General features: G+C 51.2%; 1 protein-coding gene across 2 annotated transcripts; it reads right to left on the minus strand.

The window, feature by feature from the left end:
- Positions 1 to 1,407: 1,407 nt before the first annotated feature.
- On the minus strand, positions 1,408 to 24,443 carry CAD (carbamoyl-phosphate synthetase 2, aspartate transcarbamylase, and dihydroorotase). Of its 2 annotated transcripts, XM_027033414.2 has the most exons (45): positions 24,079 to 24,443; positions 23,686 to 23,825; positions 21,722 to 21,851; positions 20,442 to 20,584; positions 20,129 to 20,270; positions 19,756 to 19,927; positions 19,367 to 19,552; positions 19,071 to 19,183; positions 18,589 to 18,734; positions 18,194 to 18,325; positions 17,821 to 18,054; positions 17,466 to 17,687; positions 17,073 to 17,261; positions 16,649 to 16,773; positions 16,344 to 16,474; positions 13,459 to 13,571; positions 12,525 to 12,769; positions 12,066 to 12,312; positions 11,606 to 11,704; positions 11,194 to 11,418; positions 10,931 to 11,113; positions 10,509 to 10,727; positions 10,027 to 10,194; positions 9,248 to 9,430; positions 9,015 to 9,119; positions 8,351 to 8,590; positions 8,039 to 8,120; positions 7,584 to 7,750; positions 7,253 to 7,417; positions 6,949 to 7,080; positions 6,537 to 6,738; positions 5,986 to 6,176; positions 5,744 to 5,884; positions 5,416 to 5,517; positions 4,870 to 4,966; positions 4,538 to 4,588; positions 4,205 to 4,249; positions 3,931 to 4,100; positions 3,746 to 3,820; positions 3,012 to 3,224; positions 2,710 to 2,835; positions 2,358 to 2,513; positions 2,169 to 2,270; positions 1,865 to 1,959; positions 1,408 to 1,767 (listed from the first exon to the last, which is right to left on the minus strand). In XM_027033414.2, the coding sequence occupies exons 1-45, from the start codon at positions 24,158 to 24,160 to the stop codon at positions 1,665 to 1,667; spliced, it is 6,729 nt and encodes a 2,242-aa protein (XP_026889215.1). In that variant the 5' UTR covers positions 24,161 to 24,443; the 3' UTR covers positions 1,408 to 1,664. The 2 variants fall into 2 exon arrangements, with proteins under 2 accessions (XP_026889215.1, XP_026889216.1); XM_027033415.2 differs by lacking the exon at positions 4,538 to 4,588.
- Between the last annotated feature and the right edge of the window lie 123 nt (positions 24,444 to 24,566).

Here is a 24,566-nt window from a genome sequence, read left to right on the forward strand (position 1 = left end):
CCCTAACAGTATGAAGCAGGTGCTCCCTGTGGGGTCCGGGTGTAGCCCTTCACTGTGCCGCAGACACAGAATTGCCACTCCTACGTTCAAGTGGTGCTGGCAGTAGGATTCTCTTCCCACCCAACCTGCCCTTTCCTTGGGCAACAGCCCCAAACCCCACTCCATGGACAGAGGTCCAGGTTTGTGCTGATCTTTCTTCTGAAAACTGGCTCCCATCTTAGACTTCTTTCCTTGTTTAGATTTGAGTGGCTTGTCTCTCACACTGGTTTTGGATGCCCTTAACGCGTGAAATTCCTTTTTCCTTCTTACTAGAGGAGAAATGGGTTTGGAGTTAAGTGGTCCTATATATGAATCTTAGCTACGTGACTTTGAGTAAGCCACCCAGGGACCTTTCAGAGTTCCTACATCTGTAAAATAGTTAGAAAGTTGGTGTAAGATTACATGAGAATATGTGAAATTCTGTGCTCACAGTTTTCAGAAAATGAGTGCCTTTCTCACTTTCCCATCTCTGTGACGTGCTAATAGCTCTGTGTGTGAAGTAGGTTCCTCTTGAATGATGCGAATGCAGTTTAGACCATCATGTGCCAGCATGCGGCAGTCCGACCTGTGGTAGTCATTGGATGCCTTACTGGCTAAGAGGCCTCAAAACTGAGGGTGAGAATTCTCTTGTTTGTTCTTGCACTCTCACTGCACATGGTACTTTGTACCTGGGTGGTGGAGTCTCCTGGATCAAGAAATTTCTTGAATGCTGCTAACGTGCATGGAATGGAATGGAACGGAATGGAATAGCTCACGTACTTTGTATGATCCATAGAAGCCCTGAACCGAAAAGACACAGGAGCTACTCCACCTCAGTCCCCAATCCCACGGTCTCTAAGCCAAGTGCTCTTCAGCCTCCATAGCGTCTGTCCGTGTCCAGTCTGGAACATCCAGCGTCAGCCAGAGGCTCCCAGGGATAGTAGGTGGGAGGGGCTCCTAACAGTGATGGTAGCTGAACTCCAAGGCCAGGTTTTGAGGACGCAATGGCCACCTCAGCCTCTGAAGGAGAGAACTAACCAGACAGAAGAGACAAGAGTGAAGGCCTCACCAGAGTACCCAGCTGTTTGGCATTCCTTTTCCCATAACTCAGAACTCTGAGTGCAACTTAATTGAGGAAGGACACTGGACACCTGTCAGTGTAGCACAGGACTCAACACCAACAGAACAGCACACCCCTGCCCAGAACCCCAAAGAGCCACGACTCTGAAAATGCTGAGCCCTGCTGCTCAGCCCTGGCCAGAGCAAGAGTCTGCCCAGCAAGGCTGCTCTTGGATTTGGGCAGCTGTTCAAAATTTCCAGAAGTCCTGCCCACTACACTTCGTGTTCTATGCTGAAGCCAGGATACATGCAAAGAAACAGGCACTTACAAGCAGCTTAGCTATTTATTAAGTCAGTAAAAAAATGACTTTACAGGTTTGCGGTGCAATAAAGGAGATGGGGACCTACCCCCATGCTAGAGCGCTCCAGTCCAGTCCAGTGCCCAAGTGTGGCCTGCATGTGTATGTGTGAGCACGTGAGCTGCCTGGACGCCCCAGAGCATCTCCTAAGTGTGCTGCCCCCGTGGGGGGCACCAGAATCTGTGCCCAGCAGCTGGGCCTGACGAGAAGAGTCTGAGGAGCTGGGCCCTAGAAGCGGCCCAGCACAGTGGCTAACAGAGCCATGCGTATGTACATGCCGTTCTCGGCCTGGCGGAAGTAGGCTGCTCGGGGGTCCGAGTCCACCTCCACGCTACAAGAGAAGGAAAACAGTTACCCCAGCCTGTCCAAGACTAAGTGTCCTCCCACAGCCAGCCCCCGGTGTATCCTCAATTTTGAAGCCGTGTCACCTTATCTCATTGACTCGAGGCATCGGGTGCATCACCACCATCTTCTTCTTGGCCCGCGTCATAATGTGGGGAGTGAGAATGAACTGGCCAAAGCACTGCGAGGCAGACGGGGGCCCTGTCAGCACCTCAGGGCCAGGGTGGCCGTAGGGCCACAAGCCTGGGTTCCTCCAGGGTTCCTTCCACACCCACATGCAGTTATCACAACCGAGAGGCCCAATCAAGCTCCTGGGGCCCAGCCTTCTTGGCCACTAGCCTGGATGCCCCGCGGCTCCAGCCCTGGCCTCGCCTCAGCCCTGGTACTCACAGCTTCATACTCCTGACTAGAGTCAAAGCGTTCCTTCTGGATTCGAGTCATGTAGAGCACATCAGTGTCGGGCAGCGCTTCCTCAATGCTCTCAAATTCCTCCTGGAGGGGGAGGCAGAGTCAGAGTGAATGCAGTGCCAGGCTCTCACTGCCCAACCCGCAGCTCCCCATGGCCTCCCAGGGCCTCACCTGCTTGGTGCCGCGGGCTGCCACAAAGGCCCGCACATTGGGTGGCATGCGCAGGCTGGGAGGTGCCACGTAGCGCAGGCTGACACGGTACTGGGTGAGCAGGCAGGCCAGGGAATGCACCGTGCGTCCATGCTTCAGGTCCCCCACCATTGTGATCTAGGGGAGGAACCCGATCACCAAGAGGGCCCCCAGATCAAGCACCTTGTCCCCCCACTTCAAAGCTTTCGGTCTCAGGATCAGGACACAGGCCTCCCTGATGCAGCATGCCTCGGAACAGAGAAGGTACTGCCCAACTGCCCCCCCTCTTCAGACCTTGCCCGGGCAGGCTCCCAACCCCTGCCACTGCGCTCACCGTCATGCCATTGACAGTCCCAAGCTCCTCCCGGATGGTGAAGATGTCCAGCAGGGCTTGCGTGGGATGCTCTCCAACCCCATCCCCAGCATTGATCACTGGCCTTCGACAGTGCTTGGCTGCCAGCTGTGAAAATGGGAATAAGAAAGGAGAGCCCTGTCTTCTGCATCTCAGTGGCCCCCACTCCCTGCCTGAGTCCCACTCTTCTTGGGTCCCCTCACCCATGTGGCCCAACCAGAGACTTGCAGTCATGTCCCTGGATCCATCCCAATCAACTCTGTCCAGTGGACAGCTGGCCTCACCTCCACAGCTCCAGGCTGGGGATGCCGAAGCACAACGACGTCGGCATAGCAGCTCATGGTCTGCACAGAGTCAGCCAGGGATTCACCCTTTTGGACTGAAGACGTGGCTTCTGAGAAGCTGAGCACAGCGCCCCCCAGCCGGGCCATGGCTGCCGCAAAGGAGCTGCTGGTCCGCGTGCTCACCTCGTAGAACATGGAGGCCATCACCTTCCCCTGTGGGGGGGAGGGCCAAGATTCAGTGTGAAAGTGTGTGTTCATCTTGGGGAAAGTATAGGCTGCTGCTTGCTTCGCCCACTTACACAGGAGGGACACTGAGAGAACTCCCTGCAAACCTCCTTGTGACCTGTCCTAACCTTGACATTTCTATTAGCATTGCTCTGAGCTAAAGGCTCTGCCTCTGAAACACCGCTGGTAAATATCTGAATGAAATATTCATTCTCTGGGAGAAACAGGAACACCCCAGATCTATCCCACTGAATACATCTGCACAGAGCAAGTGACCAGATTAGCAGGCTGATGCACCAGCACTCAGGGCCTCACAAATCAGCTAAATACTGGTCAGAGGGGAGCAAACATGTGGGGGTCAGGGGTCTAGGTCAGCAGGACCTTCCAGAATAAAGAAGGCAGAGCAACTTATAGTGGAGGATCTGGACTCACACAAGGTGACCTATGGCAGGAGAGGGAGATCCCTCTGACAGGGTCCTGGATCTGTAGCCCACAGCCCTGACCCTGACCTTGAGGATGTCGAGGCTCCGCTCCTTCTGTACCATCATACGCAGTGTGTGCGCCACATTGAACAGGTGAGACATCTAAAAAAGACCCCAAGTCAGCTGGAAAGGCAGTGGACCCCAGAGGTCCTAGCCCCAACTTTTCAGATTCTCAAAGCTCTGGGTATCCCCATCCTCCCTCCCCCAGGCACCTGATCCTTGGTGAACTGCTGGACAGACAGGATATGTTGACCCACTAATGAGTGCAGCAGGGGTGAGGTCTGGGGGTGCAGCAGGCCAGGGGTCCCCAGGTTCTGGGGTGACGCCTGTCTAGGTACTGGTGGTGGAGGGTAGCAGGTGCCATCAAGGGTTCCCATGAGCTCTGCAGTGAGGGACGGGGCAGAAGAGGTGGGTCAGAGGGCTCCTCCTACAGAGGTCAGGTCAGATAGGTCCCCGAAGTGAGCGTGGGCTCTGGGGAAGTCTCACCTGGTTCAGCTGCCTTCCGAGAGGACTTTTCCTTTGGCTCTTCAGCTACAAATAGGGCAACAGGACAGATATAAGCCTGCAACTAAGGTCTGTGAAGAACCCCCATTTCCCCACACTCTGGATCATAGCGTCTGTGTTAAACCAACTCACACAACAGTAGCTATAGCAGGTTAGGGGACAACAAGGATCAGTAGCCCTGGGGACACACCAGTGATTTCCCACGGGGGCTGCTGTGTGAGAGCAGTGGTGCCCTCCCAGGGCCCGCCCAAGTGGCAAAGGGATCCTAGGCAAGGGGAACGGCCAGGCTCACACCAACCAGTAACCTGGATTTACCCCACGTTCTGCTGCCCCGTGGGATCCCAGCTCCTGGGCGGAGGAACACAGCTGCCCACAACAAGAAAGGGCTGTGAGAAGCTGTCGGGTACCTACCTCACAGAGGGCAGACTGATTTAGGCAAAGGAAGGTACAGCGGGTCAGACTAGTAGTATGAAGGAAAGGCAGGAAGAACAGGGTAAGTGGACCAAAGTGAGGTGCTGGGGGGTGGGGGGGGGGCTGTGAGCCCGACCCCAGTCCATCAGGGGGACATTGGGGGAAAAGAAGCCTGTCCCTACACATCTCTGAGTCCAGATGGCCCCATCCTCCGTGTCACAGGACCCTCCTCTTACCTGGCAGACCTGGGTCAGAGGCTCGGTGGATTCGGGGAGGCAGGTGGAAGCGGCCATCGGGAAGCCCTGGGATAGCCCGGCGAGGCCTTTCGGGTGTCTGGAGAGATATAGGCCTCACATTTTAAAAAGTACTGACCCAACTCCTCAAATTTAATTCCTCGAGAAAAGCCAAATTGCTCACTGTCCGTAGCGAGAATGGAATGGACCCCGTTCTCCATCATCTCCCCTCAGGTTCATCCCTCTGCTATGCTGCTGTGGCACAGGAAGACCAACTAGCCTCCTAGAGGTGTGTGCTAGCCCCATGACAGGCTCTCAGATAAACCTCTGGTTGGGTTAATAAGGGGCTTGTGTTTCCCCTAGGTAGGTAATCTCCTAAACTGAGAGTTAAGTCTATGTTTTGTGGTAGACAAAGAGATAGGTGGGGGACTTTTAGTGTCAACTACAGAGCCTTCCACCCCTAAACCACTAATTGTAACATCTGTGCTGCTGGCTGTTCCTGGCCACATCCCCCAGCACCCCCCTCTAGTCCCAAAGCACTGTGGATACCGTGGTTATCTCACTGGTGGCAGGGGCTGGAGGTGCGAGCTGGGGAACAACCCCCTGAGGCCACTTGCGTACATCCTGTCCGTAGCCCGGGGGCACCAGGACCTGCAGACAGAAAGCAGGAGCAGGCGAGTGAGCAGGGGGCAAAGAGCTGGACTGAGACCCTAAAGCAACGGAAGCCAGCAAAAAGGAAACACGCCTCAGGGGACCTGTGCCCACCCATGTCCAGGGCAGCTGGAGGAGGTGCTGGAACCACAGAGATGTGCAAGAGCAAGTTGACAATGGCACCAAGGAAGTCACTACTGGGATGGGGTTCAGGCCACACACATACCTGCCCGTCAATATAGGCCACCTCGCCTCGTAGGACCACACGGCGGACGGTGCCCTTGACCTTCTGCCCTTCGAAGGGTGTCCAGTGGGCCTTGGAGAAGGGCATGTGGCTGGGGATGGTCCATTCATGCTCCAGATCCACCTGCCCAGAGTCACGGGTGATGCTAGGGTAGGGCCACACCTTGGGACAGCTGCGGGGGATACAGAGCTGCCCACCCTCCGCAGCCGCCCACACGCCCACACCTCCACATAGGTGTCCTCCTGTGGGGGCAGGTGGAAGATCCGCCGAGGACCGTGGTGGAGCCGCTGCAGTAGGTCATCCAGAGTGAGCCGGCCCTCGCTGACAGCCGTGAGCAGCAGCGGCAGCATGGTCTCCAGCCCCGGGAAGCCTGGTGGAGGCCTGGGCCCACACTTCTCCTCCAAGGTGTGGGGGGCTGAAGGAAGAGAGCAGCACCCTCAGGCCCCATCGCCTCCACATCTGGGGAGTCACACAGGCCACCAGGATTGCACTGCCTCACTACACATCTCAATGCTCCTCTCCTCTGGTTATTTGGAAAACAGATAAACCATGACAGCTGCCACCTTCCGGGGACTACACCTTTTACCCATGTTCTCTCATTTATAATTTTTATCATTTGCTCATTAGTTCCTTCAGGGAGCATTTATCAAGCACCCATCACAGCCCAGGCACTGTGCTACAAAGGTCAAGTCCTTTGTATCCTCACAGAGCCCAGGGGCCCTGAGCTGGGGCACGAGCCCTGCTGGGCAGAAAGGTACACTGTGGGCCCTCTCACCATGATCTGAGGCGAAGCAGTCGATGACAGCCATGTTCTCCCACAGGGCCTCCACATCCTGGCGGGAGCCAAGCTCAGGCCGGACCTCGCCCTTCCCGGGCCCCAGGCGTTCCAGGTCATCGCGGCTTAGAAACAGATGGTGGGGCGCCACCTCACAGGTCACTGGCAGCCCTCGGGCCTTTGCGGCTTTAATCAGCAGGATCTGGGGGGACAGGAGATCTAGAAGGGGCCTCCCTCGTGCCCTGCCCTCCAAGTCTCCGCAGCCAACACCCCCTCTAGGAAAGTTACGAGGCAGACATGCTGAGGGTACTGGCTCCCTGCTCCCCACCCCCTCCGGCCCCCAAGGAGACCCTGACCTCTGGGTGTCACTGAGAAAACAGAAGGGGCACTGGGATCCCGGGTGTACTCTCACCTCCTCCTTCCGTGCCACATGACATATGTGCACTGAGCGCTGGGTCAGCTGGGCCACCATGAGGATGGCGGCGACACTCTGTCGTTCCGCATGGGCGACAATGGGGAGGTGGGATGGCCATGTCTCAAAGTGCTGGGGACAGAAAGAATTTATCGGGGAGCGTGCAGAGCCCTTAATTCTCTGAGCTCATCAGAGCCCAGAGCCCTCACAGAGCTCCTGACACCTCACTGTTGTTGGTTAGCCCACTCTGTGTGGTCCTCAAGCCAGGACACTGGCTGCCTCCTCCCACGTGCCCACTCCCTACCTCCATCCACTGGGCCACGTTGTCCAGTCGAAGCTCAGAGAAGGTTTCGTTGAGGTAGAGCTTTAGCCCAGCAGCAGACCCAGCCACAGCACCCAGGGTCCCTGCATTTTCTGACGAGGCCCCAAGAAATAAGGCAAAGTCACAGCGTGCGCCAGCCTCTGCCAGCTGGGGAAGATACATATGAGATAATGAGATAAGACCCCCTGGCATCCATGCCAGCCTGGGAACCAGTGGCCTAGGCCCCTAGGCTTCGGGAGGGCACAAGGAGGATGGGTCTGGGAGACAGGCAGAGACGTCTGGATCACCGTGAAGCAGGAGTACAAGGGCTCACCTTCTGGGCCAGGGCCAGGGCAGGGGCATCAATGATAGGGGGCCGGGTATTAGGCATGGCACACACCATGGTCACGCCCCCAGCCAAGGCAGCAGCTGTGCCTGAGGCAAAGTCCTCCTTGTGTGTCCCCCCTGGTTCCCGCAGGTGCACATGGATGTCAATCAGTCCTGGGAGAACATGGATGTGGCAAGATTAGAGGAAGGTTCAGAGACACAAAGGACATCAAAGATGTGAACTGGGGTGGTAGGAAAATGAGCAGCCACTGATACGGGTGAGAGGCGGCAAGGTTCCTTAGTCAAGGGCACAGAGGATCGTGGGAGGAAAGAGCTCAGTGAGAAAGATTCTGGCCCCCACACTCTATGCAGTCCAGGCAGGGTGTGGGTCCCACAGCCCAGATCTCTGAGCCAGATGCTAACAGTGTGCAGAAGCTGGGTTCTCCCAGAAGATGCACTTACCAGGTAGCCGCACAAGCTTTTGGGAAGTCATACAGTCAACGTGCACCTTCAAAGGAGGGGCTGGCCCAATCTGGCCTAGGGCCTGCAGGTGAAAACCACAGTCAGCTCTGATTTAAGGGCAACCCAGGAATTGTAGGTTTTGCATAAACCAGGCTCTACCTCCCAATACCCAACTTCTCTCTGTAGCCCCAAAGCCCGGTTATTACCGTAACTGCTTCATACTGAGATTTCCCAACCCCATGGCACACTCACTTCTCCCTCTTGTCCCATTAACACTGGCTGTTGCTCTCCTAGCACCCAGGTCCCAGGTACCTCTACAAACAGTTTGGTGCACTTGATATCGATGATGAGGGGCACAGAGAAGTCAGCGGCCAGGCGCCGGGTACGGTAGCCCTTGGTGACAAAGGAAGAGAGACGCCGGCCCCCAGCCCCACGCATTGACAGGTTAATCACTAGCTCAAAGTGATTCTCAGCCAGCTGCTCCAAGATGCTTCGCTGCGGTGGGCACTCACCATCCACTGCCTCCTCAAAGTGCCAGTCCACAGCTGTTACCTGTGGCCCAGAGATAAGGTCAGGGCCAACCTGAACCTGGCAGGAGTCACGAAGGACAGCAAAAAGAGGAGAGGTAGCCCAGGAACCCATGAGGAAGAGACTGAGGACCTACAGGGTGGGGACCAGGGCTGCCTCTATTTATTATTGGCAGAGTACATTCTTGATAGGAAAAACATCTACTCTATGGTTATCAAGGACTGTGTAATATGAACCCATACATGTACATATAGAAATAATATTCTGGAAAGAAATACACCAGAATGTTAAAAGTGGTAGAGAGAGCGTAAGGAAAATTTTTCTTTGCTTTTCTGTATACTCTATTTGCTCTATGCGAAATATAGAGAATTTATGCAATGACAGAAAAAGCAAGGGAACACAGAATTCTCTGGTACAAAGCAGGGGTAGGTTGCAGGAGCCCCGGTACCTTGACGCCATGCTCAGTGTAGAAGTCAGCAGTGCCCAGGCTGGCGTAGAGGCTGTAGCCCAGGCTCTCCAGCAGCCGCACAGTTGGGAGCAGCTCACTTTTGTTCTGAACCAAGCAGAAGGAGGATGCGGTTGTATCTCTTCTGTCTTCCACTTCAAGGTCAGCCCAGGCCCAGAGAACCAAGGCTATCTGCCCCCACCTCTCTGGGCAGCCCCTGCCTCTGGATTCTGTACCTTATAGCTGCCAATGGTCAGCAAGATGTTCTTCTTGGGGATCTTAAAGCCAGTGCTTAGCATGGCCTTGAGGTAGGCCTCGCAACGGCTCTCCCCAAAGCCAGCCACCTCCCCGGTACTGGTCATCTCCACACCCAACACCACATCAGCACCCGCCAAGCGTGAGAACGAGAACTGAGGCACCTGTGGGAGCAGGATATGAGACACCAAGGCAAGGAGGGCCCACTTCCCCTCATCAGAAGAAGCAGCCACAGTTCCTTTCCTGTGGTCTCAGCCAGACGGCAGGGTTAGCCTTGCCTGCTGCTGCTCTGCCTATGCTCTACACCAGTAGGTGAGCTGCTTCTCAAATATAGTTCGGGTCTTCCGGCAGTTTCCACTAAGCTAATTCCTTGGCCTTGGAACACTTCCTCAACAAGCTCTGCCAATCAAACATCCTGACCACCCTTCAGGACTCCATTTAAATACCACCTCTCCCAGCCCTTCCCAAGTTACTCCTTTTGGAAGTGCCATCTCTTGTCTGTAAACTCCTATAGCATTTTAGTCTTATCTTTACTACGCAGGTTTACCATAGACTGTTCTAGAAACAAGCTATTTTTTAACCCAACTTCCCTTGTCTCCATTACTAGTGTGAGCTCTTAAAGGACAAAGACCCTTATCACCCTTGTGGCCCATGATAGGTGCTCAGTTTACATGCGGACTCACATGTGTGGTAAGTGAACTTTCTCCCACTATGTCTCCCTGCTTCTGACTGCTAACCTCAAGGTTTCAATCCTCCGTACCTTTACCCCCACGACTCCGGAGCCAGTCATGAGCCCCACAGGTTCCACTTCTTCCCCCATGATGACGCGCGTGGCCAAGGCTACTAGGTCCACACCTAGTGTCTTCGAGACGAAAGGGAAGGAGCGAGAGACACGCACGTTGCATTCGATAACTTTCAGCTGGTCATCCTAGAGCAGACAGGGATTGGTCAGACCTTCTGTAGGCTGGGCTTGCTGACACTATTCCACTGACCTGGACTCTTTCCCTCACTTACCATTCTGTGGGTAATCAACCTTGAACAGGGGAACAGGGATCAGGTTGTGAACAGACTGTCACAAACCATTACAACACTGTGGGCTCTAGCTAGGAGCCCCTTCCCTCCAGCTTTTGGGCCTACTCTGATGAGGGCAGGAGACAGTGAGTGCTCACTGGCACTGTGGCCAGCACAGAGCAAGAAGGTACTAATGCCCGTTAGTCTCTTCCTTTAGCCCCCTCTTACTACCTTGGCAATGAGCTGCAGATTGAAGGGTCCTGTGACCTGCAGCTCCTGACCCACAGCGTGCACAATGGCTTTAATCCGCTCCAGGGTTTTGGCAGTGATGTCCTGCGGTGGGGTCACCAGTGTGGCATCGCCTGAATGCACGCCTGCATTCTCCACATGCTCAGAGATGGCAATGGCTGCCACTACACCATCACGGGCCACAGCATCCACATCAATCTCCTAGTGGGGACGTGAAGGCAATGTGATGTAGGGCAGGGACCATTTTCTTCTCCCACTTGCCCCAGGAGGCTCCCTTCCTTGAAGAGCCTTGATACAACCCATCCTTCCCAGCCTTCTGTGCCTAGAAATTGTTGTAGGACCAGAGAGAGGAGTCTCCTCTGAGGCTGGGGAGGCTGCCCTCAGAGACTTGTTTGAGGCCCTACCTTAGCCTCCTGGATGAACTTGGAGATGACCACAGGGTGCTCCTTGGAGACGGCTGCTGCACTGCTCAGGAAGCGCTCCAGGTCCCCGTCAGTGTAGGCCACATTCATAGCAGCGCCACTCAGCACGTAGGAGGGGCGCACCACGCAGGGGTACCCCACTGTCTGGCAGAACTGGCGAGCAGACTAAGAAGGGTGCAGCTGGGTTGGTCACACTCACCCCTGACCGCATCTAGCCTCCAGCCCCCAACCAAGCCCCAGCCCACCTCTAGGTCACTGAGTTCCCTCCACTGAGGTTGGCTGATACCAATGGTGTCGAGGAGCCGGGAGAACTTGAAACGGTTCTCAGCCGAGTCGATGGCTTCAGGGGAAGTACCCAGCACCCGGCACTGCTGCCGATGCAGAGCCATGGCCATGTTGTTGGGCAGCTGTCCACCCATAGATAGGATCACACCTTCAGGGTTCTCTAGCTCATAGATGTCCATCACCACCTTAGTGCAACAGGAGAATCAAGTGGAGGTAGCAGGTAGTCAGGGATCTGAGCCTTCCTGCTCACTGCTTCTCACCCTCTACTCACGTCCCCTCAAACCCCACAGAGCCCAAAGAATCTTAAGTCAGCCAGCCATTCCCACTTGACCCTGGCCACCCAGGCTAACGAGCAGCCTTCAACTCTCTCACCTCAAAAGAGATCTCATCAAAGTAGAGTCGGTCACACATGTCATAGTCAGTGCTGACTGTCTCTGGGTTGTAGTTCACCATGATGGTCTTATATCCCATCTGCGAGAGGGAGGGAGATGAGATTGAACTATAAGATCGGAGGAAAAACATGGAGAAACTAAGGCAAAGCCAAAAAGCTTTCTCTGAAATAGCTATATGGGACACCTGCCTTGGGAGGGAAGTGGGGCCAAGCACTAGAGAGACAGGTACAAAGTATTGGGAGAAAAGACACATACCCTGTGTGGGGCACAAGATGGCCTAAGGGGAGTCCCCCGCCCCTACCACCCCCACACTCTTCCCAAAGCTCTAAGCGTAGCAATTAACAGAAAGTGCCAGGATTAAATGTGGGCGTAAGGCAACTGCTGGAACTGAAAGAGAATAGAACAGCAGATAAGACGGTAGGAAAGACTAGCTCTTGGACCTTTCGGAGCTGCCGGATGCAGCCCACAGCACACCAGTCAAACTCAACGCTGGAGCCTATACGGTAGACGCCAGAGCCAAGGACCAGGACGTGAGGCGTTCGAAAGGTGAGATCATGGGTGGTGCCCCAGTATGTCAGGTACAAATAATTTGTCTGGGCTGGCCACTCAGCTGCAACTGTGTCAATCTGTTTCACTGCTGGGCAGATTCCCAACTCCTGACGCAGTTTGCGAACCGCCAGCTCTGTGCTAAAGGAGAAGAAGGGTCAAAAAATATAGCCCTGGTGGGGTTCAGACTTAGTAAAGGGGTGAGATCCCAGGGCAGGAATTTAAGAGGAAAACAACCCAGGGATGAAGGTCAGAAGCCTCCAAAACACCCCAATCTCTCCGAGGGCCCCTCACTGGTACCAAGATTCTCTGCCCCACATCCTCAGCCCAAGGCCCTCACCACCACCTCTGACCTCAGAACCGCAAGGGCGATCTGCTTGTCTGAGAAGCCAAGGCGCTTGGCCTGGTGTAGCAGGTCTGGGGGCAAAGGCTGTCCACGGTGCTGTTCCAGCAGCTGGGCGTGTGCTATAATCCGCTTCATCCGGTGCAGGAACCAGCGGTCGATGCGTGTGAGTTCATACAGCCGCTCCACAGAATAGCCAGCCCACAGAGCAGCTGCTACCACAAAGATCCGCTTATCAGTTGGCGTCTCCAACTCCTAACAGGGAGGGCAGACAGATGGATATGGAAGGACTGCGCAGAGGGAGGAGACGTACGATTGTTAAGCAAAACATTCCCAATCTATTTTTAGCACCTCATAAAGCCTGAGAGCATGAGTGACACTGTTTTAGGAAAAGACACTGCAAAAAAGGAGCCAAAGCAGCAACTCTGTGATTGCAAAAACCTGTATATAAATCCTACCTCTGCCACTTTCTGGCTGTGCAGCTAATGTATTAGCAAGTTCCACAAGCTCTCTAGGCTTGTTTCAATGTCCACAGAAACAAGTTTAAGAATACATCCTTATGAGGGGGGCCTGGGTGGCTCAGTCAGCTAAGCGTCCAACTTTGGCTCAGGTCATGATCTCATGGTTTGTGAGTTCAAGCCCCATATCAGGCCCTGTGCTGACAGCTCGAGGCCTGGAGCCTGCTCCAGATTCTGTCTCCCTCTCTCTGCCCGTCCCTTGCTCACAGTCTGTCTGTCTCTCTCAAAAATAAACATTACTAAAAAAAAAAAAAAAAAAAAGAATACATCCTTATAGAATAGATGAGAGGAACCACAAAATTCTGAGCCAAGTGAAAAATGCAAATGTCTAGTAATGACTGCTGCTATTAATGGTAACATGTCCACAGACTGGGGACAGAGGAGGGTCCATTTCAGGGGTGTTGCCAGGGGAAGAGAGCCACTTACCATGTCACTGACAGGCTTTACTGTGTGATCAAAGCCCACACAGTTCTCATCTACCATGCGAAGAGCCTTCTGGAAGGCTTCCTCAAAAGAACGCCCAATGCCCATGACTTCACCTGGAGGAACAGGATGTGAAGACTGAGGCCCTGGAGGTAGGAGGTTCCTATGTCTATGATTTAGTCAAGATTCTGGAAGATTCTCAGGACAAGAACGAAAGCAGTGGTATGTATCATGTTTTGTTATTGAGCAATCTTAAACTGGAACTTCTCTCCTTACCATTTTCTGTTTTGTGTTTATTACGGACTATGAAATTAAGATGCCTAAAATGGACATGTGGATATTAGAAATAGTGCAGCTGATCACAATGGCCCAACCACTGACAGCTATCCAGTTATGTGCTTTATTCCTATTATGATGACACCATCTGGGATCAGTCTCATCCTTTAAAACTTTTCAACAGTCTGAATAATAGGAAGATGATCCCACTGCTCTTTGAACCCATCCAGAAATAATCACATTCACAACTCTCATTTTAGAGTATTCCTTCCTGGACTTCTTTCAAATATATGTTTTATATAGGACTATAGTACACATACAATTTCTATCATGCTTTTTCTTTTATCATAACCATGTTCCCACACTGCTTTGTGACCTTATTACCGGCAGTTTAATTCCTTGTATGATTTACCATAACTTAACTACTCACTTACAGAAGGACACCTAGCTTTGAAGTGTTCATCCTTCTAAGTGAGGCTGTGAGTTCTTCAGTGCTTTGGGTTATCTCCTTAGGATAAACTTGCAGAAGTACAGGAGAAATAGGTAAGAATTTTCTGGGTCTTAATAAGTATTACTTGCTTCACAGAAGTTTATGCTTACAAGTATAAGTTTCACCATCTTCTAAGAAGTACATATAATTGTTTTAAACAATTTTTCTCTTAAATTTGCTCATTTTAGCTAGATTTCTATTTATTAATAAAAGGGAACTCCCCTCTCCCTACAACTCCCCAGATTTGCTTATTGATTTCCTCGTCCACAAAGTTTTATAATGTCCTCTGACAATTTACCCTAGGATCATCTTACCAATTGTGTTTTCTTTCTTTCTTTTTTTTACTAACTGTATTTTTCTATTTACAATCCTAATTGTTTCTTCAAAAGAACTTTAAAACACTAAAATGCTAATAGCAGTGTTAAGGAAGAGAATGATAAATGATTTTGTTCAATTCCTTTGTAGTATGGTTTTATTGTAAATGCTTATTTTGAGTAAGAGAGATACCCAACATATTCACATGTACATGCCTAGGAAGATTCTGGAATCATATATATACCCAAATAATCCTTGTGTAACAAGACTATAGAGGATTACTCTTTTTTGGTTTAACTACTTTACTAATTTCTCAATGGTTCATGTATCTTACTTGCACGATAAAAGTCACAAAAAGTTATCAAAGAAGATCATGTTCTAAGAACACCTGAATAGATATAAAACATTAAACATCTCATCTGGGATTAATCTTTATCCTATTTCAGTCCACTTCTTTTACCAACAATTTAATTATGGCTTTATTCCCACGTTTATCGTAATTTTCACACAACAGGAATTCATCTCCAGAAGGAACAAGTTGGCAGTCTTGTAAGATTTCTAAAAATTCCAAAATAATATCTGAGCTTACTTAGACTTGCTTGTTACTGAGCTTACTTAGACTTGCTACTATTGATGGGGTGCCTGAGTGGCTCAGTTGGTTAAGCCTCCGACTCCAGCTCAGGTCATGATCTCACGGTTCATGAGTTCGAGCCCGGAGTCAGGCTCTGGGCTGACAGCTCAGAGCCTGGAGCCCGCTTCAGATTCTGTGTCTCCCTCTGTCTGCCCCTTGGCTGCTTGCACTCTGTCTCTTGCATTATCTCAAAAATAAATAAACGTTAAAAAATATATATAAAAAAATAAATAAAGGCTACCATTGCTGTAAATGGATATTTGCAACACAATGAAATGCTCTTATCCTTGGCTGGTGGCACTGTGGTATGTGAAATGCTTGCTTTGGTTGAAACGTTTCAGAACAGTCTAACGTGACTTAAAGGGACGTTACAGGGAAGCGTATTAACTCAATTCCAGCATACTCTACCACTGCTTGCATGCTGTTCGCTACTAAATTTCCTTGTTTTTATGAAAAAGGGCTCTGATGTTCTGCTCTGATCTTAAACATGTTAAAAAAATTTGGGGGGTGATCATGGCAGAAAGTACCCAGAGAAGCTGATAGGCGTTAACGACGACTGTCACTGTGCTAACTTGGATATACAAGGGTTCACAAAACAACAGGCATCATTTCCCCGAAGCATCAGTATTTAAAGTCACATGGAGAACAAACTGTCACTGGCATTAACAACCTAGTGATGAGGCCGTGGGCAAAATGCAATGCAAGGCTGTGGGTAGAATTTCATGAAACTGGTCTTGCCGATGACAGGCAACATAGTAGGACAGAGGTGCACATAACTAGCAACCGGATCTAGTTTTCAGTTCTTGGCTCTACCCTCTACTCAGCCATGTCACCTTCCTTCTGCGGGCACCTCAGTTTACTTATTTGTAAACCAAGAGAGAGGAGATAGTTTGATGGCCATCACCCCATCACAGAGATTCTGACAGACGGCGGGGGAGTGGAGGTGGCATGTGTATTCTGGCACAGATTTCCAGATGCCTTTGATTCCCGCTCTTGATGAGGACCACGGAGTTTGAAATGTCCGAGTTCTGAGAAACCATGTTCCCAAGCTGCCGCTAATATAGGATCTGAAAGCCTATGCCAGGGAACTAACTTTATGATATTCTAGATTCTTAGGACTGCTGGGACCCCATAGAGTGACCTGGGGAAGGGTTTCTTGGGGCACGTCTCACTCACCGACGCTCTTCATGCAGCTCCCGATCTTTGTGCTGACACGGAGGAACTTGCTGAGGTCCCAGCGAGGGATCTTTACCACACAATAATCCAGGCTAGGTTCAAAAGCCGCTGTTCCCCCTGTCACTGAGTTCCTGGGAGCCGTCACGTGGAGGTGTCAGGACAGAGTGGGAGACGCAGAGTGAGCTTCCAGATAGCTTCCTCTGACCCCACACATCCAGGCCAATATCTTTTTTAAATTCCTTGTCCCATGAATGTTTTCTTCAGCTCCCCTCCCCATCTCTGTGATCTTTTCCCCACCCTTGTACCTGAGCTCAGGTAGAGGGATGCCCAATGCTAGCTTCGCTGCCACATAGGCCAGTGGATAACCTGTGGCCTTACTGGCCAGGGCAGAGCTTCGAGAGAGCCTGGCATTCACTTCAATGATGTAATACTGCAGAGAGAGAGAGAGAGAGAGAGAGAGAGAGAGAGAGAGAGAGAGAGAGAAAGACATCAGATAACTGGCGCAGAAGGCCCACCTAGGAGAGGTATTAGAAGGGCCAGAAAACTAAGCCCTCTCCAAAGGCACAGATAACAAAAGCACCACCCCCATCCCAGTCCAACCTTACCACAGACAATCCTGACTTCTACTTCAAGGTCTGTAGGGCCAAAGAGTCCCCTGGCCTCAGAGACCCAAAATTATGGATGGAGATCCAACAGCTAGAATATCAGCTCCAGGGCCTAGGGTCTCACCTGCTCAGACTCGGGGTTCAAGGCGTACTGCACATTGCATTCCCCGACGATTCCAAGGTGCTGGGTCACCTTGATGGCTGTCTGCCGCAGTAGCTGGTATTCCCTGTCATTCAGTGTCTGGCTTGGAGCCACGACTATGGATTCTCCAGTGTGGATGCCCAATGGGTCCAAATTCTCCATGTTACACACCTGTGAAAGAAGGATCCCGTGGAGGTCACTGCCAAAGGAAGTCAAGAGAGGCAAGAGGCTGCATCCCAGGGTCCTGTTGCTTTTGGGACAGTACCCATTCTGGGTCTGAGGGACATCGAACCCTCAAAGATCTCAGCTATGACCTCTGCTCTTACTGGAGCTCATACTGCCTGACATTACTCCCAGCCCACCTCCATCACTCACCGTGACACAATTGCCATAGGCATCTCTCACCACTTCGTACTCAATCTCCTTCCATCCCTTCAGGGACTTATCTACCAGCACTTGGCTAGTATGGGCAAAAGCTGGGGCCACAAGAGCAGAGAGCTCCTCCCTGTTGGAGGCAAAGCCAGAGCCCAGGCCACCCAGAGCAAAGGCCGCACGAACCAGCACAGGATATCCCAGCCGCTCAGCAGCTGCCTGGGCCTGTAACGAGCAGAAGAGATGAACACAGTGATCAGGTCTCGACTGCTTGCTGCATAGAGGGTTCCTGGCCCCAGAGAAAATAAGACACAAAGAAAATGACATCATTCCACCTACCCCCAACCGCCCCTCGAACCTGTTCAAGAGAATTTGCTGCCTCACTGGGGGCCACATGCTCTCCAATCTCTGCCATCCTGGAGGCAAATGCCCGCCGATCTTCAGTCAGTTCAATGGTTTCCACAGGTGTGCCCAGGACCCGGACCCCATACCGAGCTAACACTCCAGCCTTGGTTAGCTCCACACCACAATTCAGAGCTGTCTGGCCCCCAAAAGTCAGTAAGATGCCATCTGGGCGCTCATTACGGATCACCTGAGGGAGAAGAGGAATAACAAACATTAGGACTTTGGGGGTATAGAGTGGATCAAAGAAGTTTAGAAACCCAGAGTGACCACAGAATACCCCTGCCCATGTGGGTCCCTTCCTCAGTCCAGCCTTATGCCAGTCATACCTGGGTTACATAGTGAGGCGTTATGGGAAGGAAATAGACTTTGTCAGCCAGCCCCTGGGAAGTCTGCACTGTGGCAATGTTGGGGTTTATCAACAACGTCTGGATGTTTTCCTCCTTCAGGGCCTTAATCGCCTAGGGAGACAAAAATGGCATACCAGCCTCGCCTACAGAAGCAAGACTACCAAGTCTGAAACCACCAACGTGTCTCTCCCTTCCTGTACTCCCAGTCTCTCATAACCAACTCCTTTTCCTTAGCACCTCACCTTTCTGAACATTCCCCAGATCTCCTGATTCATTCTCTCCCTACAACCAATGTTTATGCCTCAGCCCTCTCCTCAAGACCATCCGTTCCTGAGGGTCACACACCCAGAGGGGCAGGGATGGACATGCTTTACCTGAGAGCCTGAGTAGTCAAACTCTCCAGCTTGGCCAATGGAGAGGCCCCCAGAGCCCAGGATCAGAACCTTTCGTGGTGGTGGAAGCCCAGAGCCTGGGGTGGGAATCCCTGGGGGACAGAGGCGCTCAACCAGCCGCTCTCGAACTGTGGAGGCAAAGAAAGTCAGAAATGTTAGAGCTGAACGAGACCTGAGAGATCACCTGTATTAACTCCCACACTTTACAGAAGAATTCAAAACAGGTCATGCCTCTAATGAGTGGCAGACATGGAACAACGACCCAGGACTCTTGACTCTGGAGCTCCTTTCAGTAGAAGAAGTAAATGAATCATCTTGGCTTGGTTGCTTTCCCAACTCATCCCCTTAACCTCCCAAACAGATCTCAGTTTCCTAGGGCATGCCCATTTTATGCCCATCCTGGAGCCAACCCTGTTCTTACTTCTACTTAGTTCTACAAAACCCAGTTCTATTCAGGGGCTTACCTGTCTGGCCCCCGGGGTTCCCAGCTGTGGCTTCTTTCACAGTTTCCAGAAAGATATCAAAAAGCAGCTCCATATCTGAAGGACCAGCTTGGTGCTCTGGGTGAAACTGGACACTGTTGAAAAGATGGGATCACGAAATCTGCCATTATCCCTGACTTGGGAACTGGTAGTCTTGGAAGCGGGCATCAGGATAGATGATTGGGGCCCACTGTTGCGCTTTCTTTTTTGATCTTCAAGACCCCGGGGCTTGCAAGCTGTACAGATCCAGTCACCCTGCCGGAATCACTCTAGCTCACCTGAAGAAGGGCAGGCTGTCATGTACAATGCCTTCGTTGGAACGATCATTGGCGTTGGTAAAGAGAGGAAGCCAGCCGGCTGGCAGTGAGTCTGTTTCCACAGCAAACCCATGGTTCTGGGATGTCAGAAAGCAGCGCCCAGAGCCCACTAGCAAGCATGGCTGATTATGGCCTCGGTTCCCGTATCTGGAGATGGAAGCACACTGAGTCACAGGCCCTCTTCACCCTCCCTTCACCATTGTACCAAACCCAGCTTTTGTTGAGCTTAGGACCCTCACCAGCCCCTGCTCCTGTTTCAACACTAACGAACACCAACTCTATTCCCATCCCCAAGACTCCCCACCGCTCATGTCAGTAGTTCAGGCCCTTCCTCTCCCCACAAGTCCCACCTCATCTTGTATGTCTTGGCCCCAATGGCTAAGGCCAACAGCTGGTGTCCCAGACAGATCCCGAAGACAGGTCGGGGATCAGGCTCAGATAAGACACGGCTCAGTGTGGATACCACACTGGGATAGGAGGCGGGGTCACCAGGGCCATTACTCAGGAAGACACCCTCATACTCTGGAGTGGGCAGAAAAGATGATGTCAAAACCAGTAGTTTAACCAGAGACAAACTTGCAGCCTTTCCTTACCATCAGAGCAAAAGCCCTGATCTCTGTCTCCTTCCCTGCAACTCATGTTGACTTACAGCGACTGGACCAAGGGACAGATCTTCCGCCCAAGCTACCTGTCTGTAGCCCTATACACGCCCCAGCTACTCACCCTGGCTGTCTAATGCATGGTCCCACGGTACCACAGTGACCTCAGCTCCACGCTGGCACAGACATCGGATCTGATTGTACTTGAGACCACAATCCAAAGCAAGGATCCGAGGGGTGCCCCCTGCATTGAAGACCCGTGGAGCCTGAAGAATAAAGGGCAAGAGCGGGCAGTTGTAATCAATGAGTATAGATATACACACACCAACCCCTGCCTTTGAGGCCTCTTCTGATTTGCCCTCAAGTGTTCACCCGTTAGGAACAGAATAAAACTGATGTGCTATAGCTTGCAACATTTTCCCACTCTACCTCTGTACCTTAATCGAGACCTCTGGCACCAGGGGGCGGGCATTGGGGTCCAAGAATGGCAGGGCTGAAGGCTCTGTTCCATCTTGGACCAGCTTTCCCAGCAGAGACCCTTGCTCTCTCAACTTCTTAGTCAGCTCCCGAGTATCCACTCCTGTCAAAATAGCACACTCTCAGAGATCACACTCCCCCAACTCAGTCATGCATGAGGTTAGACTTTCAGGAGCACTGCATTCCAGAGCCCTGAGTCACACACAGCTGTTCTATGGGCATCAAAATCCTGGGCCATCCTGATGGAAGTACACTACCATGAAGTATTCTTGCTAAAAATATCACATCTGAATTGAACCATGACTTCTAGATTTGTTTACAGAAAATAATATCAGGAGACAAAAGAACATACTAAACAACACTACAGGAACGTAATTGACAAAATGCAGCTTGTGGGATACTCTAAAGGAAAACCGACTTGTTTTTGTCAAGTGGGTTACAATGCCCATAAATTAGACATACCAACCAAATGCAATATATGAATCTTATTTAGATCCAAATTCAAATAAGCAATAAAAAACATTTAGATAATAGAGAAATCTATAAATATCGCCTGAATATTTAGGAATTATTGTTACTTATTTAAAGATACCATAACGTTATTGTGGCTCTTTTATTTTTTTTAATTTTTTAACGTTTATTTATTTCTGAGACAGAGACAGACAGAGCATGAGTGGGGGAGGGTCAGAGAGAGAGGGAGACACAGAATCTGAAGCAGGCTCCAGGCTCTGAGCCGTCAGCACAGAGCCCAACGCGGGGCTCGAACTCACGAACCGTGAGATCATGACCTGAGCCAAAGTCAGTCGCTCAACTGACTGAGCCACCCAGGCGCCCCTGTGGCTCTTTTAAAAAGGACTCCTTTTTCATAGATTAGTGAACTATTTGTGGCTGAAATGATACAACGATGGAGACCTGCGTCAAAATAATTAGGGGGGTTCTAGTCATGGTGGTGCAGTTAAGTTTAGTCCTCAGTTAATGGTTACAGAAGCTGGGGGGTTCATTACATTCTTCTTTCCTTTTATATGTACAAAATTTTCCATTTGAGTGAGAACTCAGTTCTTTCTCCAATTCCCAGACCCTACTCTAACCTTCCAAATCTGATACATTCTATCACAACCTCAGACTCCAGTAGTCCTCAGAGTCCCAGACTCCTCAGAGTCCCAGTAGTGCAAAAGAGATCTCGATTCTTTCCATCCAGGCACCTGTGTTCTGCCCAGACACAACTGTGCTAGCACCGTACCTTGCAGGCCAGGTATGCCATGCTGTTCCAGCCACTGATGCAGGGTGTGGGTGGCGCTCCAGTGGCTGGGTGTGGGGCAGCACTCTCCCACCACCAGTCCTGCCACATGGATCCCTGAGGATTCAAACCACTGTCGACGGAACGAAGAGAGCATGAGGGGCCGAGGGCCACACATCTTCCTATCTTCTTTTCCCAACGTACGGCTGAGACCCTACACTTCACCCACACTGAATAAATGACCCAGTCATTCCTTTAACACAGCAAGCATCTCCTGCTTTTGTCCTTTCCCAACAATGTTGTTCCTCCTATGAAACACCAAAAGCTGGGCCCTGATTAATAACTGAAAATATTTTCCTTCCCTTCCTTTTCTTTAGTCCAAAACTGAGATTACAAATCTTACTTCTGTGAAGATACCACCCCCTCACTCACTGTAGTTTGTGCCTCCTCCTTAGGGGCTCACCTAAACTCACTGTTTCTATTGTTCTTGCTACTTACATTGTATCGTATATGTGTTTGTGTTGTCTTCCTCACCAAACTGTGAACTCAGCAAGAACAAGGTGGCTGACACACAGCAGCAGTCAACAAACATTTACAGAGTGCCCACTCAGTGCCAGGCATTGTAACAGATGTTGGGGGAGGAGCAGTGAGTATGCAAAAAGACAAGATCCCTGTCCTTACCATATGAATTTACTACTTAGGGAGCCTGAAAATTAATAAAGTAACATGCAAATAAACAAGATCACAATTACAGAATGTGGTAAAAACAGAAAATAAGACAGGTGCACAATACCTCATCAAATAAAAATAAAGGTTCAGGGTACAACGCTAGGCATGATTCTACCCCCCTCCATGTAAGGGATAATAATAATAATAAAGTTAATATAAATTTGCTACCCAGTAGATAAACATTTAATAATTAAAGAGAAAAATGGGTCATTTACATGGGAGGGAATGGTATATTTAAATCACATCTGCTTAGTGGTAGAGGTTTAAAAGATGGATGTTGAGACTGTTCTTTATGGATCTGAAGGAGAGTTTGGCAGAACCCTCCATGGCCAGGAAGACAAGTCTGCATGTGGACAGGTGCATTCACAGCACACGTGCCACAAAAGTATCCATGGTGGGCTAGAGGCTCTAGGAGGCCTTACTCACCCTGGTTCTGTCATGGGCCTCAGTTCTGCAGGTTCATAAACTCTCATTTTGTCAGTGTGTCTACAGCTAACAAAGCTAAAAACTGCCATATGTTAACCAACATACTGCATTATAAACTAGAATGCAGTGTATTTACAGATCTGTGATAAGGAATGGTCCTTTTACTCCTTATCTCGAGTTCCCTCTCCTAAATGTCAGGGTGAATTAAGGAATTAAATGCCCACTAAGCGTGGAATACCAGGACAAAATGAGTTTTGAGGAATACTGTATCTAGGCTGCGGTGATTTCCACTATTAATCTCTGTGGACTTTTTTCATTACTTTAATTTTCACAGCGCAACTTAGTTTCCAAATTCCAGAGGAGGAGGAATAGGTGGAACCTCACTGTGGGAGGAGACTGAGTTTTCTTATCTAGAGATAAGAACTCCACTGAAAAGTGGCAAAAAAAAATGAGTCAAGGCAAGGAAAGTAGGTTTACAAGACGATTACCAACTTGGTTTGGTAGGTGAACTGGGACCCACAGCCACTGAGAAGGGTGTGGCCCTAATTTCCAGTCTCTTTCCTACTATGTATTTTAAAGCATTCCTCCCATCACACCACTGTTAAGAAATCTTCACTGGTTCCTTACCAAAATCCAGACTCTTTGGCTGGCCTCCAGGTACTTAAGCTGTGGGTAGTACTTGTATTATCACTTCAGTGTGTATCTTTGTTCTCTCCAGGATGCCTAACTTAATGTCAATGTCTTCACTTGACTAACAGTTAATAACCACTGATTTGAAAAGATAAAGTACAGAAAGCATTGGGTGTGGCTACCTTACTGAGACCGAACTCATCCATTTCATCTGCAGGGATGCCATAGTTGCCGATCAGAGGATATGTCAGCACTAAGATTTGTGCTTTGTAGGAAGGGTCAGTAAGGGCCTCGGGGTAGCCGACCATGCCGGTTTGAAACACTGCAAGAAAGAGGCAGGGCTGGGGCTTGGGCAGGACACCCTTCCCACCACTGCCCTGAGCGATGACAATGCCCCAGCAGAGGCTGCCTTGACCTTGGGGGATAAAAGGGGCTAGGGTGGGGACACGGGCACCAAATGGGGGTGGGAGGCTGGGTGTGCAGGCGGGAAAATGGCGGGTTTGGGCAGGGCAGGTTGGGCAGAGAGGGGCAGCAGAGAGTGGGATGAGGTCGGCAGCCGGCCCGAGCTTGCTTACCCACTTCACCGGCAGTCGACACAGCGGCCCCAAAGGGCTGGCCCCGCAGGACCGACCCATCCTCCAACATCAGGGCCGCCATGGGAACGGAGCTCAGAGGCGGGGGCGAGCACAGAGAAGCGGGAAACGCAGCAAGCCCCAGCCGATGCTAGAACCACGTGAGGTCGGCGCGCCAGGAGTCGGTCCACGTGGCTAACCGCGCTGGTGGCTGGAGCGCGGGCCGCGGAAGGCGCAGGAGCTCCCGGCGCGCTGGGCAGCCGCAGACTGCGGCGGCGCGAGCTGCCGGCAGCGTGAAGGGCGGGGCCGAGCACGTAAGAAGGCGGGGCCAAGTTAACTTCGGCGTGGTGGGCGTCTCCTCTCCCCGCCCTCCCCAACACCGCCGCACCGCAAAGACCCGGGAAACCTGAAAAACAACCGACTAGTCCAAAGCACTCTCTCCCACTCCAAGAAACACACAAATCCACGACGTCTTTCCCTAAAAAATAAGA

The sequence above is a fragment of the Acinonyx jubatus genome, chromosome A3, assembly GCF_027475565.1.
Source record: "Acinonyx jubatus isolate Ajub_Pintada_27869175 chromosome A3, VMU_Ajub_asm_v1.0, whole genome shotgun sequence".
Classification (NCBI taxonomy): domain Eukaryota; kingdom Metazoa; phylum Chordata; class Mammalia; order Carnivora; family Felidae; genus Acinonyx; species Acinonyx jubatus.